General features: G+C 47.2%; 2 protein-coding genes across 2 annotated transcripts; both read right to left on the reverse strand.

Annotated features, from left to right (window-relative positions):
• Nucleotides 1-6,287: 6,287 nt before the first annotated feature.
• LOC123099482 (mitogen-activated protein kinase kinase 9-like) lies at nucleotides 6,288-7,499 on the reverse strand. Its single transcript, XM_044521631.1, has one exon. It carries the CDS (start codon nucleotides 7,497-7,499, stop codon nucleotides 6,450-6,452), a length of 1,050 nt encoding a protein of 349 aa, XP_044377566.1. The 3' UTR covers nucleotides 6,288-6,449.
• A 3,713-nt stretch (nucleotides 7,500-11,212) lies between these two features.
• On the reverse strand, nucleotides 11,213-17,251 carry LOC123095885 (uncharacterized). Its single transcript, XM_044517459.1, has 6 exons — nucleotides 17,017-17,251; nucleotides 12,578-12,679; nucleotides 12,347-12,500; nucleotides 12,196-12,254; nucleotides 11,603-11,812; nucleotides 11,213-11,531 (listed from the first exon to the last, which is right to left on the reverse strand). Exons 2-6 carry the CDS (start codon nucleotides 12,677-12,679, stop codon nucleotides 11,517-11,519), a joined length of 540 nt encoding a protein of 179 aa, XP_044373394.1. The 5' UTR covers nucleotides 17,017-17,251; the 3' UTR covers nucleotides 11,213-11,516.
• Between the last annotated feature and the right edge of the window lie 1,348 nt (nucleotides 17,252-18,599).

Below are 18,599 nucleotides of genomic sequence, written 5' to 3' on the forward strand. Positions count from 1 at the left end.
TATCTCCATCGCCAATTCCATGATGCTACCCACCAGGAGTGAGTAATTCCTTCATAGGCTCACTAGTCGGTGAGGAGTTGGATGAGATTCATCATGTAATCGAGTTAGTTTCGTTAGGGCTTGATCCCTAGTATCCATTATGTTCTGAGATTGATGTTGCTATGACTTTGTCATGCTTAATGCTTGTCACTTTGGGCCCGGATGCCATGATTTCAGATCTGAACCGTTTATGTTATCACCATTATATCCATGTTCTAGATCCGATCTTGCAAGTTATAGTCACCTACTACGTGTTATGATCCGGCAACACCAGAGTGACAATAGTCGGGACCACTCCCGATGATGACCGTAGTTTGAAGAGTTCATATATTCACTGTGTGTTAATGCTTTGTTCCGGTTCTCTATTAAAAAGAGGCCTTAATCTCCCTTAGTTTCCAATAGGACCCCGCTGCCACGGGAGGGTAGGACAAAAGATGTCATGCAAGTTCTTTCCATAAACACGTATGACTATTTACGGAATACATGCCTACATTATATTTATGAACTGGAGCTAGTGCCGTATCGCCCTAGGTTATGACTGTCTCATGATGATCATCCAACAAATCACCGATCCAATGCCTACGAATTCCCTACATATTGATCTTGCTCAGTTACTATTGCTATTGTTACCATTGCACTTGCTACAAAACTATTGCTATCACTATTACTGTTACTATTGCTACTGCTACTATCATCAAAACTATCATATTACTATGCTACTGATTATCTTGCTGTAGATAATTAATCTTCAGGTGTGGTTGAATTGACAACTCAACTGCTAATACTTACAAATATTCTTTGGCTCCCCTTGTGTCGAATCTATAAATTTGGGTTGAATACTCTACCCTCAAAAACTGTTGCGATCCCCTATACTTGTGGGTTATCAGTGAAAGACTTGTTTGTTTTTGTGGATGAGGAGTTGTGGAGGAATGCGCAATCATCTTGGAGTACGTAGTATTTATAACCGAGTAATAATACACTCCTAAGTGGGAAACCGTTTATGTTTTGATCGGTGTGAATAGATTTGCAATTAAATATAGCGTGGTAGTAATTTGGAATGTGACGGGACGCAAGCTCAAAATTTATTGACGGTTCTAGTTTCGAAGTGCGGCGCTATTCTCGGATGGCGTAATGTGGGCACGCGTTCTCGGCCGCGAACGTGGTGTTTGCACCATAGGGTGCAAAGCAATAGGCGATGTTAGCACACGTCTTGTTTCATAAAACCGTGCACGCTCGTTATTACCATCGCGCACGCTTCTTTTAATTAGAATGTGCGCCCGTCTAGCGCACACACCTTGATCTGTCTAACTGTTTTTGTTTGTTGTGGCTAATCGCAAACAGTTCATCCGTGTGAAGTGTATGCCATCAATCGTAGACACCTTGATCTGGCTGACCGTTTCTGCTGTGTTGCCTAATCGCATACAGTTCATCCGAGTGAACTATATGCTTTCAATCGCACACACACCTTGATCTACCCGACCGTTTCTGTTGTGTTGCCTAATCGCAAACAGTTCATCCGAGTGAGCGGTATGCCGTAGATCGCACACACCTTCATCTGGCTGCCTATTTCTGTTGTTAAGCTCATCACAAACAGTTCATTTGAGTGAACTATATGCCACGCATCGCACACACAACTATAATCAGACCATGTTTGATGTCTCCGCAATCGCAAATGTTTTGCATCATTTTTTACGGGTTTATCACATCACCGTTTGCAATTAATGCATCGCACACAGTTTCGTCGAAGGGTCTCTGATTGTAGTGTCGCGTTAGTAGCATTCTGCAGTAGTGTTGTTTCTGTTTGGGAAGCTACTAATAAAACAACAGAATTTGCCCGAATCTTTACATGTCGTGTAGGATGTTTACCTATGAAATATCTAGGACTACCTATAGATAAGAAAAGAATTAAGAATAAAAGCTGGGGGCCTCCTGAAGATAGAATGGAGAAAAAGGTAGCGACTAGCAGGGGAGGCTACTAGCAAGTGCTGGAAGAGTCACTTTGATTCAATCCTCTCTTACTGGGATCCCTTACTACATGATGTCTTTTATGGGCTTCTTGTGGGGGTGAACAAGAGAATGGATTATTTCAGAGCTAGACTTCTCTAGCAAGAGGAAATATCACTTAGGGAGATGGTCTGAAGTGTGCAGACCTAAAGACTTGGGGGGCTTGGGAATACAAATTTTATCTTTAATGAATAAAGCATTGCTGGTGAAATGGTGGTGGAAAATATTTAATACTTCTAGTCTTTGGCAGGAAATTCTTCTCAAAAAAGGGGGGGGGGGGTGGCTAATGTTATACATAGACAGGGAGACTCCCAGTTCTGGATTGAGCTTTTTAAGCATAAAGATCACTTTCTTTTATTATGCAGATTTGAGGTAGGGAATGGGGAGAGTGTTAGATTTTGGGAAGATAGATGGATTAGTAATAGAGCTCTAAAGGATGATTTCCCCAGACTCTACAATTTGTGTGTTGACAAAAATAAATCGGCTAAAAATATCCTTGATAAAGGGCTAGATAATTTTGATTTTCGAAGAACTCTTTGTGGATATTCTTTGGAATTGTGGGAGCACATAAGAGAAATTTGCTCAAATGTGATCCTAAGTGGGGACAGATATACAATTTTCTGGACCCTAGATAAAAAAAGGATTTTACACTGTTAAGTCTTACTATAGGTTTCTGATTGAGAATGGGGTAAAATACCCATATAAATTCATGTGGAAGACTAAGATGCCACCTAGGTTGAAAGTCTTTATATGATTGGTTATGTGAAATAGCATTTTAACTAGAAATAATTTGCTGCGTAGAGGGTGGACGAGAGATAAGACTTGCCCTTTCTGTATGCAGAATGAGAGTGTAGATCATCCGTTTTAAAGTGTTCCATGGCTAAAATGATGTGGAATATTATTCAGTGCGCATTTGATCTAAAACTAGTACCTGACGGCTGTGGGGATTGCGGCGGTTTTCTGGACCATTTGGAAACTTAGGAATAGTGTAGTTCTTGATAAAAACATGGTATCTGATCCTTGTACGCCTGTGAACCCGATGGTTAAAATGTTGCATGATTGGCTCATTTTGTAGATAAACCAAAGAAGACGAAGACCAATGATGGAGGGCATAAGAAGAGTTGAGCAGATTGCGGGGGAAAATTCAAAGCAACCTTGGGGTGGAGGGTGACGCACAAAATCACTAGTGCGTGATCTTTTGGTCTCATGCTCTCGAAGATCTCTTTGTCTTGCTCGATTCGCCTCTGTCTTTATTTTTTAGTTGAACTTGTCTCTCAGATCTTGACTATGTTAGATATTCAGTAATGCTTGGTCTTATGTTTTGGAGAGCCCAGCCTGTGGGATTTCTCAGAATGGTGACAACTGTGTGTGTTTAGACCTAGTTCCTTTTGCCGCTGGGAGGTTTTCTTTCCTAAGGGGAAGGGGAGCCTAGTTTCTTCCATCATCTTCAGGAGCACGCATTATGGCTTATGGGACATGCTGATATGGTGTATGTCGGCACTGCTATCTGCAATCGGCCTGACAGTTTGTAAGACTTGTGATTTCTGATAATGGAAATCGGAGAGGAAACTCTCTTTAAAAAAAAAAAAGACATTGATCAAACATCATTATAACTCCACGTTTGATAATCATCGGGTACCTGCATTTTTGTTGTTGTGTTAGTCGATTCTGCATCGCGCGAGGTTGAAGGTGGGGACGCCATGAGGAGCACCAGCACCAGTCACGTCAAGGCCGAACTATGCATGAGCATGAGCCGATGAAAGCCAGCTAGTCTGAAACTTGAAGGGCGTGGGTCGAGGGAGAGGGGATGCAGAGGTCTCTATAGTTGGTGCGGGTAGGGGTGGGTTTAGAGGGATGGTTGCAGTGGGCGGCAAGCAGCGATGGTGGGAGAGGTTGAGGGAAGGGCGGGCCGGCGAGGCGGTGCTGCAGGGCCCACCGGGCGCATGGAGTGTAGGCAGGCGGATGGGATGGGATATGCCGACGATTACATGGGAGAAAGAAGAAAGTGACGTTGAAGAAGATGAACCGTGCTTAATCATTTCTTGTCGCTCTTTCAAGATCTAGCGGCCCTGGAAAAGTGACTGGAGCAAGAAAAAACTTTTACATGTGTCTGGCATTAAGGCGTTGCCTTATAACTCACATGTACACGTTGAATGTTTGAGGCGTTGTGCGTGGGGTCTATGGATTTATATGGTCAAGTGTCAACCTCATCAGTTGTACTCTCCGCTCGCCCCAGGAGAGTTGCAACTGACAAAACTTTGGTCTTCAAATGTGGTTCGAAACTTACGAGTTGAGGTGGAGTTCTACAGTCAAAATTTGGGGAGGGGCAGTGAAAATGAGGGGCCGGGGTAGTTAGTAGGGGGGGAAGAAAATTTACCCCTGTAATTATGGATACGTACACCCATAACTCCAGCCAGTAAGCTGGATACCCCGCGCATTGTAACGAGAATTGATTAATGAAAAATTTAGATTGATAACATGAGAACCAAAATTAAAAATACATATGATTTATTATATTTGATCATGTATAGTTGTAATAATACGTATTGAATATAAGGAGAATAACTAAATGAAAAACATTTCCTCATGCATGATTGAATATTGTAGTGGGTATTCTTTCATGCATAATTACATTTTGAGGTATGCCTTACTCTATTCATAGTTGTATGGTGAGGTGACATACTTGTGTGTCGGGTAAATAAGCTAGTGGATGATGACTTATCGGATCCGATGAGTTCAGCCTTTTTTTGTGCTTGATGCCGAAAAAGGGTTTTCCCCGCTTTATATATAAGGCACCATCACCGATTACCATCATCGCAAACAACTCAACGCCACACCACACCACCACACAACATACCCAAGGCTAGATACAACAGGTATAGGAACAACCACGGAGCTAAGCTCGGCGAGAGGAGGCCTTTAAGACGGCGCCTTCAAGAAGGAGAACGATACCGGAGCGCCGTCGCCGCCCGATCCAAAGGATCAGGGTTTTCACCTGGACCGTCCGAAGGAGGAGAGTAGCCACGACGACGCCTTCAAGAAGGAGACGACGCCCGTGGACGCCGCCGTCGTCGGCCCAACCGAAGCCGAGCAGAGGGTCTCTCCTGGCAGGCACCCTCCACCTTTGAAACATCACCGCTTGCCGAAGCACCGGCCGCCACGCCGCCCAAACGACCATAGCGACCAGCCCACACCTGAGCCGCGCACCCCGCCCACAAGCAGCGCGACCACCACCATCGAGGTCGCCGTCCCGGCATCCAAGTCCCCATCGCAACCACCACGACGGCTAATGGACGCCACCGACCAGTGAGGGTAGAAGGCATCTCCTTCCACCCCAAAACGGGCCTTTTGGAGGGAAGGCGTCCCAGCCGGCCAGATCCAGGCAGGGGAGGGGCGCCAGTAGCCGCCGGCCTCGTCCTCGCCGCAGCCACCGCACCGCTCCACCGGGGATAGGGACCACCGAGACATCGGCACGGGCAGGAGGCCCCCTGCCTCCCTCCCCGGTTCGCCCCCACCACCACCACCAGCCAGCTATCGAACTTTGAGACGCCGACAACCACCAGCAAGCCGCCACCGTCAGCCACGCGCACCAACTGAAGAGCAGAGGAGAGAGGGTCGACCATCGCCTGAGCCACCCAACGGCTGCCAGACCCGCCTCGAACAGAGCCGCCGCAGCCCGCGCCACCCGCGGGGCAGATCCAGCCGAAGCCGCCGCCGCCACCCCGGGCACGCCACCACCTGGATCCACCGCGTCCAGCCCTCCGCGCCAGGCTTGCCGCTCCGCACGCCGCGCGCCACCGCACCCCGGATCCGCGCGCCGCCGCACCCCGGATCCACGAGCGGGGAGAGAAAGGGCCCCGCCGCCGCCAGCCTCCACAAGCGGGGAGAGAAAGGGCCCCGCCGCCGCCAGCCTCCACAAGCGGGGAGAGAAAGGGCCCCGCCGCCGCCAGCACCCACCGGGCTTTGCCCGGCGGCGCGGACAGGCGGCGGCGAGGGGAGGGGGGACGCGCGTCGGCGACTAGGGTTATCCCCTCGGTCGCTCACGGGAGCGACGCGAGGGGAGGGGGGACGCACGCCGGCGACTAGGGTTATCCCCTCGGTCGCTCGCGGGAGCGACGCGAGGGGAGGGGAGGGAGGGGCGTTAGGGGAAGGCCTATCAGCAATGGGCAGTCTTTTGTGCTTGATGGGAACGAGAAATGGATATCAGCCGATGGACGAAACATAGGAAATCAGTTGTACGGAAATTCTTATTTAGTCTGCACAAGTGAGTACGTACATTCCTAATAGTAGCTTCTAGGTTAACACTAATCTAACTGATGTGTTATGCTCTGCATACGTGGCACTGTACATGGCTAGCAAAATTGATCCTATGTATGTGGATGGCCCTGCCGCTTAACACGATCACGTTACGTATGCCGGCAGTCCGACGACGGCGACGAGGCGTCAGCGACCAGCTTCCGGAGCGCGCATCTCGACGCTGCCACGTCCCTCCCGGCGACGAATGGGTGGGCAAGCAGCTCCGCGACGGACGCCCTGTTGCGGTAGTCCTTGCGCAGGCACGCGGCGACGAACCCCCGGAGCTCCGGCGAGGAGGCGCCCTCGGGCAGCACCGGCGGGTCGCCGAAGCAGACGGCGCACATGAGCGCCGCCCAGCTCGGCCGCTGCCCGGCGGGGAGGAGCGGGTACCTGCCCATGAAGAGCTCAAGGAGCGTGACCCCCAGGCTCCACACGTCGGCGGCGCACGGGTCGTAGTGCCCGCCGTGCGCCTCCGGGTCGAAGCGCTCGGGGCTCATGTAAGCGGAGGTGCCGGCGTACGACGCGCAGTGGTCGCCGGCGCGGGCGAGCACCTTGGCGATGCCGAAGTCGGCGACCTTGACCTCCCCGGCGGTGCTCACGAGGAGGTTGCCCGGCTTGACGTCGAGGTGCACGATGCGGCGGGCGTGGAGGTACGCCAGCCCCGACAGCGCCTGCGCGGCCACCTCCGCGAGCGCGGCCTCCGCGAACGCGCCGCGGCTGGTCCTGACGGAGTCGAGCGACCCGCCGTCGACCAGCTCGAGGAGCAGCGCGACGTCGCCGGACGCCGCGGCGGGGAGCACGGAGTGGCACCGGACGACGAAGGGCGAGGCGGTGCGGCTGAGCACGTCCGCCTCGGCGGCCGCGGCGGGGTCGCCGTAGTGCTGCACCTTGAGCGCGTATAGCGCGTGCGTCTCCCGGTGGCGGACCTTGTATACGGTGCCGCCGTTCCCGCGGCCCAGGACGGCGAGCTTCTCGAAGTCGGCCAGGCGGAACTGGCTGGACAGCGCCGACGGGGTCGACGCCTTGGTGGCCGTCGGCGCCGGCGGGACCGCGGGGTTTGGGCGCCGGCCGAGGACGCCGAGCTCCTGCGGGGCGGCGCGGGGCGGGACGGGCAGCGAGAGGTGCAGCTGTGGAAGCCTCTTCTCCCGTATCAGAGCCATGTGTCTTTCACCGCTGTAGGCTGATGATCACCACCGTAACGTAAGCCGAGCGATCTGAGTCCCGAGCTGCTGCTGCTTTGCTTTGGGTTGTGAAGATGAAGCAGACCGGCAGCTCACTTATACGTGTTGCTCTGCCTCTGCCTCTGTTGCTTTCAGCAAGCTTTCAGCAAATCACACTCGACCAGACTGCGACATGCGCATTTACCACAAGTTTTCTTCTCACTTTCTGGAGTACATTCCACTTCTACTTCTACAGCAAGTCTTATTACCCTGCACTTTGTACTAGCTGGACCAGACAGGTCAGCCAGAGGTGAAGACAATAAGCTGGCCGCTGGCATGCCACGGGTCACGTACGTCGGTACGTGGTGTCATTTCTAGACTCTCTTCTTCTAGACTGGTTAGCTGAAGCTCTGCCGCGCAAGTAATTCCCAGGATAGAATAAAGCCGCCTGTTGGAGTGCTGGTGATTAAATTACCAGTTAACACGTTGTTCGGCGGCCGTCGGAGATTAATAGCAAGGCAATCTTAATCAAGTGACGTGGACGAACATGTGTGACAGCTCAGTCCGAATGGCCATTGTCAACACCCGCGAGTCAGAATCTCAAGGAAAGAGACATAGTATTTGTTATTAAAAATAAAATAAAAGAGACATATACTTTTACCTACCGCGAGCCGAAATATCAAGAAATTTAAGAGAGAAAACAATAGGCGAGAGTCAAGTATGCAGCTCCCGCAGGACAACTAATGGCTGCCATTAGGGCTTAGTTAATTGAAAGATGATGTGCGACGTGTGCCATCAGGCGTCTCACTTGTTAGAACGTAGGACCTCAGCACGCCATCAATGGCACCTGCGCCGTTTTGATCATTTTATTATCCAAGGCCTAATCCGCGATGCTGCTGCTGCTTTGTTAGATATGATGTGGTCTACTGACGTAAAAAGGCTGCTTAAAAAGGTATAAGTTCGGTAAACAAGTCTAATTAGTGTTACCGCGTCACTGTAATGATCTCTTATCTGAGTACAGTCTAGCTCCTTTGGTTCAGAGGAGTTCTACAGAATTGGATCCTTAGGAATCATTTACGCGTTGGTCGTTTGGATCATAGAATTGGCCTTCGGAATTTTCTCTTAAGATTCATTTGTATTTTATTTTGGGGGAAAATTCCATACACCCAAACCTCTTTTTTTCTTCTCGAATACGCATATGCATGCGTATCATCGCATTAGAGAAGAAGCGGCAAAGAAGCCGGGTACAGCGCCTTTCGGCCATTACAACGCCAATCACGAGGATTAGCAGCCACACACACCCCACGCGAACTATGAAACATGCATCACCTAGATCAAGCCCAAGCTTCGTCCGTGACCACGTGTCGGCGTGCACGACACCACCTTTACTAAGTATCTTGTTGTATTTGATCATGAGTTTGTTTGATTTATACCTTTGAGTTTTACTCTTTTTTGGATCATATTCATACCTTTATGTTTTTTGCAATGGGTTTGCAATCTTAGTCATGTGATTCAAAATGAAGCTTAACCTTCTTAGGACGCGTTCGGTGTCCCTCCGCTCCGCTCCGGAGCGGACGGAGCTGGAGTTATTATCCCTGGAGCGAGCTAACAGCTGCTCCGTAGATTCTAGGATTTGAAAAAGCGGTGGACTGCCGAACGCGGCCTTAATCTAATGAATATCCGCGTTCATTTCCAACACATTCTAAGCAGCTCGTACCCATCCTTCACCATCGCCTTGAGCTCGATGCCGTCTTGACTCGGGCATCGTAGAGCATGCCAAATACATTTGCCTGTGACCTGCTTTGACCATTGTGGGTTTTTGTATTGCTTTATTGTGGCTGATTGCACTTCGACTGCTCTGACCATTTTCTTGTTTCCTTGTGATTTTGTATTTTTCAGGTAAAATGAAGAAGATCGAGACTAAGAATTAGAATAGACTATTTTCCTTTGACCTTAGCTTCTGTCCTCGGTGCTGTGCGGCGTCGCACCTGTGGTGGCGATGCTGCTCGGCCTCGGCTACATCTTGTCCGGTGAGCTACCGGGTTCAGCCAATGAACTTGATGATTTTGTGTCAGTAGCCTCAACTTGCCGTTATAGTGTTCTGAATGCTACTGGCTAGCACTCTGTGGTCTTCATCAGGTCTTGTTTAGGTAGAATGGTTCCATTATTTGACATTGTTTGTGGGCTAGTTTAGTTGACTTAATTAATGTCAACCCAAAAACCTAATTTGTTGATAAAGCGTAGGCATAACCTGGAGCTTGAGTTCTTACTTGAGTGGGTTTTTGTATTGCCATATTGTGCCTGATTGCACTTTTTGGACTGATCTGACAGTTTCCTTTCCTTGTGTTTTTGTATTTCAGGTAAAAAGAAGAAGATCAGGACTAAGGATTAGAATATATCACATTCCCTTACCTTAGCTTCCGCAACAGCCCGGTACCTGGTAGATGTGATGATGCTTGTGTGATCTGGGCAAGTGGGCAGCTAGTTTAGAGCTGCACAAGTGTAGTGCACATGTATAGCTCTGCCGGATCCGGACGGCGGGAAACCTCAATTTGGCATGGTGTGCGCAATTTTGTTTCATCTTATTTTACATCACACCTCCTGAACATGTAGCGACCTTGGGCATATATAGTTGATTCATGCGTAGCAAAGTTGTCGATTGGCATCCATGTTTGGTGTGTTAACAACATTTAACATTTTCCTGGAGTGAGTTGAACCTTTTCTGGTTGTATATTTGATTGATGTGTGATCCAAAATACAGACATGTTGATGTCAAAATGTCATACATTCTTGCTAAGTAAGCTATGTCTACTGGTCTCTGCCTACTCGTTTGTGTCATTTTGTCAATAAAATTGTATTGCCTGTTGTTGGTTGAATTTTGAGTAAACAATGCTCAATACTCTTTTTGTCGACAAAATAGTCATATCAGTGTTTGCGTACTGGAGTAATCAGCTTGGGTCTAGTGCTTGGATGTAGTACGAATGTTTATATATGTATGTATGGTATGGACATGCTTGAAGGGCTATGTACTTTGGAAGCTTTTTAACTCTGTAATGTGTATGTTGGACAGGTTGATCCCTCACCAAGCTTGGTTGTAACTATAGCTAGTAGATGTACCTGGTAATTTAGAAAAATAACCTGTCACATCATTTTCCGAAGAAAGAAAAATGGTACATTTTGTACCAAGTACATGTGCCATTATTTGGAAATCAACCCAGTGCATCTTTTGACGGGCAACAATCTTGTATAATCTGTAGCAGGATTGGAAGGTATAATCTATAGAGAACATACCAATACCACTTTTTAGAGCTTCACTTCAGTATAGGGAGAAAGAACCGAGTTTTTTTTTTGTCTCCCGGAACTAATTAAGATGCAAACCACTCGGCATGCAACACCAAGAACATGACCAAGAAAATTGGGATGCTGAGATTTTTTTTTTCCAGACAGTTAATGACGTACAGCCCCAAGATTTTTCGCCACTATGTATGCGGCAAAAGAGCTACTCCCTCCGTTCCTAAATATAAGTCTTTGTAGAGATTTTACTATTGACTACGTACGGAGCAAAATGAGTGAATCTACACTCTAAAATGCATCTACATAAGACTTATATCTAGGAACGGGGGAATAGTAAATTAATACTCATGATGCCATTAAAATACGATATGCCTTAATGGTCGCGATATAATTAGGGAATCGGTGATTATCTACGTGCAAGCCAGGAAACCCTCCTTTAAGGGCATGCATTGGATCGATCCAGTCGCGAAAAAGAAATCTCCCCATATCAAACTAGTATTAAAAAACAGGAACTTCAAAACTGGCAATCGACCTGGATTGACGACTCTTCGCAGAACCAAATACAAAAGGAAATGAATGCATGCGTGCGGGATTCTTCAGTCTAATCGATATTCAGAGTGCTACACAGAAAATTGTGGTACTCAGTCCAGCGCATGACGAGGGAATCACCCTTGAAACTGACCCCGATTCAATGATTTACCGCCATCTCCCAAAGAGCACCGTTCATGCGGAATTGACCTGAGCAATAAAAGGACATTAGTTTACTCACACAACTGAAAGAAACAAAACATGTGAATAAACAAAATTACCAATGTCGAATATCTCGGGAACTTGGGCCACTCGCGTGTATCAAATGGAGGACATGGGTTTACCGGAGGTGGCTGAACCCTCCTCGCGTAATGACACACTGCTTCTGGAATTGGTTCTGGCTCTTGTTGCTCATTTCTTTTTCTTTTTTTCGTTTTGGGTGTAGTCCATTTATTGGGGTATGGATTATTGCAAGGGAGCGGCAATGACGGCTGCACAAGATATGATGCATATATGTCAAGTTATCATGCTATTTGCAAAGAGGAAAACCAACTTTCAATTAACATTCCACAACCATATTTACGGCCTGACTAGTTAAACAAAATAACATGATTCAATTCACAAACAAGTAGACATCAACACAGAATAGGCCGTTGGTTATACTTTCACAGAGGTCACGTCTACTAACCAAACAAGTAAACATTCTGCGGCATATACTTCCAGGAAGGTCACATTAACTAACCAAATAAGTAAATCATGATTCTACAGCATATACTTTCAGGAAGGTCACGCTACTTAACCAAACAACTAACAAACATGTACTATATGTGGTATGTATGCACTCATAAATTCCTGGGCTAGGAAGTTGGTTTACCTCCTCGCAGAACACACCATAATCGAACCGAGGGGGTTGAAAAGATACCACAGCCAGCCCTAATATTGAAAAATATAAAAAAGTTAGAAATTTCCTCTTACAATAAATACTATAACTAGAGACTAGGAAGGAAGGGATAATCATATCGCACCTGTTGCCATTTTGTGCGCGAAATTGCAGGGCGCCCATTCAAAGTCCAGGTCCTTCACATGGCATTCCTGAAGAGTTTCCATGGCACCCTCTCGAGTCTTAAATTCAATATCAAAGTAATCCTTTTGTCCCACCGACCTCTTCAGACCAACAGTCTGAAAAGAAAACACATCCTCAGCCCAATAAGATTGGAATTGAATTTCAACATAGAAGAAAATAAAAGAATTCTCACCTGCCCAAAGAAATGAACCTGATGCTGTAGAAAGTCATAGGTTCGCTGTAAGTTCGGGAACGCGTTCGTGGGCGTAGCTCTCAATGTTTTTAATTCTGACATCTAAAGTAAGAAGGAAACATGTTAATCACTCGTCAAAGATTCACCAACATGAAACTGCCGCCATGAAAAAGAGAAACAAACTCTACAGCCCTACTGTAGAGTATTTGAACAGCCACCTTATTTAGACCACAATGATGAATCCTAGTTTCTGTATTTATAGGTTGAGAGAATCTCTGGGCGTACTATGAAACTGGGGGCTATCTGTTCACAGACCAGGGGATGCCGATGCAGCAGCCAGAGCAAGTTCAGTATGCCCACCCTGATGGAACTAACCCTCCTCACCCATGGCCAGGACAACATTTACCACAAACTCGCCCTTTTCTAGGGCCACAACAGCAATGGCAACACCAAATTCCTTACCAGCCATACTACCCTCCTCAACCAAGACCCAATTATCAGCAGCCATTTCCCCCAAACTATCAATGGCAGGAAGGGTCTAGTCAACGACAGCAATGGCAAGGCCAGTTCAACCAGCCAAACCCACCCCATTGGCAGCAGCATGGCGCTCCCCCACAACACCTACCAACACAATCTAGGTGGTCATCCAGAGATGTTTCCACAATACCCTCCCTTCCCAAACATGCAAGACCCATACAACCAGCCAAACCCACCCCATTGGCAGCAGCATGGCGCTCCCCCACAACACCTACCAACACAATCTAGGTGGTCATCCAGAGATGTTTCCACAATACCCTCCCTTCCCAAACATGCAAGACCCATACAACCAGCCAAACCCACCCCATTGGCAGCAGCATGGCGCTCCCCCACAACACCTACCAACACAATCTAGGTGGCCATCCAGAGATGTTTCCACAATACCCTCCCTTCCCAAACATGCAAAACCCATACAAACACAATCAGTACTACCCGCCCAGACCAAACCAATTGCCTCACCACCATCCTTCCGATTTTTGAGAGAGATCTCCTCAATGGGAACAACGGGAAGCCAGATTTGACAAGCACCAGGGCAAAGACCCTGACCAGCAATTCTACAAAAATATGCCAAAAGCCCCTAGAGTGGAATTCCCACGTTTTGATGGCAATAATCCTATGGAGTGGCTAAGAACAACTGAGAATCTTTTTGCCATGGTTCATGTTCCAGAAGATGCAAAATTGGATTATGCTCAGCTATATATGACTGGTCGCGCTGATGTGTGGCTAAGGAATTCTGGGGTTTTAGAGGAAAAACTCACATGGAAAGAGTTTTGTCAAGTGGTGTGCAAGCGATTCTCTAGCAACAATTCTTATGAAATATTAGAGAACTTCAATTCCATCAGACAGGGCAGCAATACAGTTTCTGAATACACAGATATATTTGAAGAGAAAATGTCTGCTTACAAACAAGAGAACCCGGCTGTAGCAGAAGGATATTATGTTAAATGCTACATCAATGGGTTAAGGGGAGAAATAAAACATTACCTGAAGCCTTTCAAGCCTCAGACACTTTATGATGCAGTTGAAACAGCTAGGGATATGGAAAAGGGAGTACAAGCTCAGACATTTCCAAAGAAAAACACTACTTACACCACCTTTCTCAGGGGAAACTCATATCCAGCTTTTAGCAAACCAAAAACACCACACGAAGGGAACCCCATGAGAAAGGAAACTGAAAGCAAACCCTTCCAGAAAGGAGACTATAAACCATGCCAGTGCAGATATTGTGGAGGCAAGTGGTTCTTTGGCCACAAGTGTGTGCAGTACAAACAGCTAAATCTCATGGCTGCTGAGGAAGAGCATGACAGTGGGGAAGATACTCTACAGGAACAACTACAACGGAAGAAATAGAGACCCCAAACACAAGTCCCACTGAAGAAGAACAGTTAATGCAGATTTCTTTACAAGCTGCAAAAGGGAAGGGCACTGTAGCTACTTTCCAAGTGGAAGTTCTCATTGGGGGAAAAAGAGGCATTGCTCTAGTAGTTTCAGGAAGCACCCACACCTTTATAGACCTCAAGTTCTCCTCTAAAATCAAATACTCTACTGTCAACAATGACTTAGAAACTGTGTTGGTAGCTGGAGGAGGCAAGTTACAAACTGGAGCACACACTGTCAATACTCCTTATACAATCCAGGGCCACTCGTTTACAAATTCTTTCAAACTGCTTCCCTTGAAGAGATTTGATATCAAATTAGGATGTGACTGGTTATACACCCACAGTCCAATTGGTTTAGACTTAAAGGCCAGGGAATTGAAAATTAATCCCAATGGAGAGAAGGAAATATCTCTGTTTGACAAATCATTCAGAAAAGGAGTACAGATGGTCAAGGCCATCAAACTCACTAAGAAGAAGGAGCAGATTGTCAGTGGTTATTACCTGTTTCCCTTATCCACAAACAAAGATAACCCTGACAATGCCAGCAAGGAATTACAAGATATATTGACTGAATATCAGGATGTATTCACTGAACCTGAAGGTCTACCCCCTGAAAGACAGAGTGATCACTCCATACCTCCACCAATGGTCAGACCCTACAGGGTGCCACATCACCAAAAACAAGAAATGGAGCAGCAAATCAAACAGTTGCTACAATCCTCTGTCATCCGACCAAGTGAGAGCCCTTATGTCTATCCTGCCATTCTAATAAAGAAAAAGGATGGCTCTTGGAGACTGTGCATTGATTATCGGAAATTGAATGCTCAAACAGTAAAGAATAAATTCCCGATTCCTGTAATTGAGGATCTATTGGATGAGCTACATGGGGCAAAGTATTTCTCAAAACTAGACCTGAGGTCGGGCTATCATCAAATTAGAATGAAGAGGATATACACAAGCCAGCTTCTGGACCTTCTTGGGACATTTTGAATATTTGGTCATGCCTTTTGGCTTGACCAATGCCCCTGCCACATTCCAAGCATTGATGAACAAGGTCTTTGCAGCTTACATCAGAAAATGTGTCCTTATTTTCTTCGATGACATCTTAGTATTCAGCGAAAGATTGGAAGAGCACTTGCAACATCTCACAGAAGTGTTGGAAACATTAAGGCAAAATCACTTACATGCAAAACAGAGCAAGTGCACCTTTGCTGTCCCTAGTGTGGAGTACCTGGGACACATAATTTCTGGAGAGGAAGTAGCTACCGATCCCCAGAAAATTGAAGCAGTCAAGGAATGGCCAATCCCACAAAACATTACTCAACTAAGAGGCTTTCTAGGTCTTGCCGGCTACTACAGAAGATTTGTACAAGGCTATGGTATAATCAGCAGGCCATTGCATGATGTCTTGAAGAAGGATTCTTTCTTCTGGACTGACAAACAGACCCAGGCCTTTGAGCAGCTCAAACTGAGTTTAATATCAGCCCCTGTGATGGCCTTACCCAATTTTGTCGAGCCTTTCACATTGGAAACAGATGCAAGTGGACATGACATTGGGGCTGTGCTCATGCAGAAAGGTCAACCCCTGGCCTATTATAGCAAAGCACTAGGCCCTAGAGCAGCCGCTTGGTCCACCTATGACAAAGAGGCAATGGCAATCCTGGAGGCCCTTAAAAAATGGAGGCACTATTTTGTCGGCACAGAACTTCACATCAAGACAGACCAAAAAAGCTTAAAATACATCACTGAACAAAAAAAATCAGAAGGAATTCAACAGAAACTGTTGCTCAAGCTTTTGGAATTCAACTACACTATTGACTACAAGAACAGGAAGGAAAATAGAGCTGCAGATGCTCTGAGCAGGAGAGAACACAGTTGCACTGCCATTACGGTCATAACTCCTACATGGACAGAAGATGTAGAAAGAAGCTATATGCAGGATGGAAATTGCCAGGAACTAATGCAGAAACTCTCAATTTCACCCACTCCATAGATCCGAATCGTAAACTGAAGTGGAGACACCATCTCAAAATAAACAGCTAAATGTCAGAACCTGAAGCTTCTATCGCTACATTCTATCTGAATTGACATTCTGTGGCGTACCGCTTCGCCTAAAGTTATGAAGATCTGATGGCCAAGACCGCACGAAGCCCATCAACGGCCGAGATGCTACCCAGTGGAATGCCCGGCCGTAGTACTGTCCCTTACCGCTCAGTAAACTAAATTCACTGTTTATCTTTTATCCTTGTAAGCTACTTGTATGCCTGTGAGCGAGGAATGGAGGTATCGAGAATTATCAAGTCATTTCATTCTTATCGTCTTAGCTAGCGTAGTGTAGAACTTAGGTTTACTGTAGCCTGGGAACTTTCCCCAATCCTCTCTCGATCTGCTCTCAAATTCGAGTCGATCGCGTCCGATCCCTTCCCGGATGTGACACTAAATTTCGGCTACAAGAACAATCAAAACTCTTCCCTTTTAGGGATGGTAGAAGGAAGTAGAGAGGCTTTCAGGACATGGTTGTACCTTGAGGAAGGCGGGGAGGACGGCGCAGGCGCTGGAGACTGGAGACTCAGCGGAGGCGGAGGCGGTTCCTCGGATGCGGAATGCGAGGGGGAGAGGGGCGGGCCGGCAAGGAGGTCCGGGTAGGGGGGAAGTCGGGAGCCGCCGCCGCCGCAGGGTTAGCTTTGTGGTTTCCTCGCGACTAGTGGAGAGGGGGGCGAGATGAGCGGCAGCTCAAAACATTGCTATAATTCTGGGTGGGCACGACCCACCTAGCCCATCCGATAGGCCCGTGGCTTTCTCCTTTTTTTAAAAACAAATCTCCTCCTTTCATAAAAGGAAAAAAAGTCTCCTCCTTTCACTAAAAAAATGCTGATATCGACGCATTTGATCAGATTGAATTTCCCATAAAAAACAAATCAGATTGCCTTGCTCAAAATGGCAGCTTTAGGTTTTCTTCAGGAGTTTTTTTAGGGAAAGCCATCACGGCGGATTTAATTCATTAGGCAACAAACATACATCATTAGCTAATCTATATTTATATTAATATAAAAAGATCCAAAGGGGCAGATTCAATTAATCTCGGCCATCAAATCATGTCAATCCAACGATCTAGACTGCTTCAATGTCGAGCGCTCAACACGTTTAGCGTGCAATTAATTTCATTTCAAATATAGTGCTAATCACATAATAAGACACAAATACTATCCTACTTAATATCCGCATACACTTAATATACTTGCAAATTAACGTGCATTGCACGTACACATTGACTAGTACACCAATAAGAAAAGGGTGTGACTATGTCACATCTAGATGTCACCCATGTAGCTCTTCCTCCGGCTTTTCCTTGTTTTTTATTTTTTATTATCCAGTCCATTTTCTCCTTGCGCTAACTAGAAAAAAAAGGAGAGTCCATCGCAGGGCCAGCCCACTGGTACACACCAAAGTAGTTTGTGTTTTTCACTCATGAGAAAAGTATAAAAAGCATCACATTTTACATGAATCGACCCACCTATCTCCGAGTACTAAACATATCCAGATAGCCGATGCGGGTCCACCACGTTCGGAAAACACGGAGAGGTGCTTGAAGCGATTGCGTGGCGATCGGCTCGATAGCTAGGGTTAGGGTTTTTCGAGCGATGGGGGTGAGGATCTCGGCGGCACGGGAGGGGGCGATGGCGTCTCCAATCGTGTTTGAGCCGGTGTGTAGTGCTCTCTCCGACAAAGGGAATCATGGCGGAGAGGAAGAAGGAAGGAGAGGCAACAGCGAGCAGCGCGGCGGATGCTCATGGAACGGCGGCGGCGGCCGGGGCGAAAACTTCAAAAACTGCTTCTACGCCGCGACCGCCGGCACAAAAGGAGGCGATTGACCCAGCGATGAGGACGCCACTGGGCTCCCATAGCAGGAACGCCTCCGTGTCCCCAGGCTTGACGGCTCGTCTAGGGGGCTTGGTGCTGACGGAGAAGGAGGCAAAGGGCTTGTCTACAAAGAATCTGAGCAGGAACAAGGGCGGCCGGCGAAGTGATCGGCGATTGGGAAAGCGTTCACCCCCAGACCGATGAATAAGAGCGCGCTAGATAAATCCATGGCTAGGGCATGGGGT

This window comes from Triticum aestivum, chromosome 4D (assembly GCF_018294505.1).
Source record: "Triticum aestivum cultivar Chinese Spring chromosome 4D, IWGSC CS RefSeq v2.1, whole genome shotgun sequence".
NCBI lineage: Eukaryota > Viridiplantae > Streptophyta > Magnoliopsida > Poales > Poaceae > Triticum > Triticum aestivum.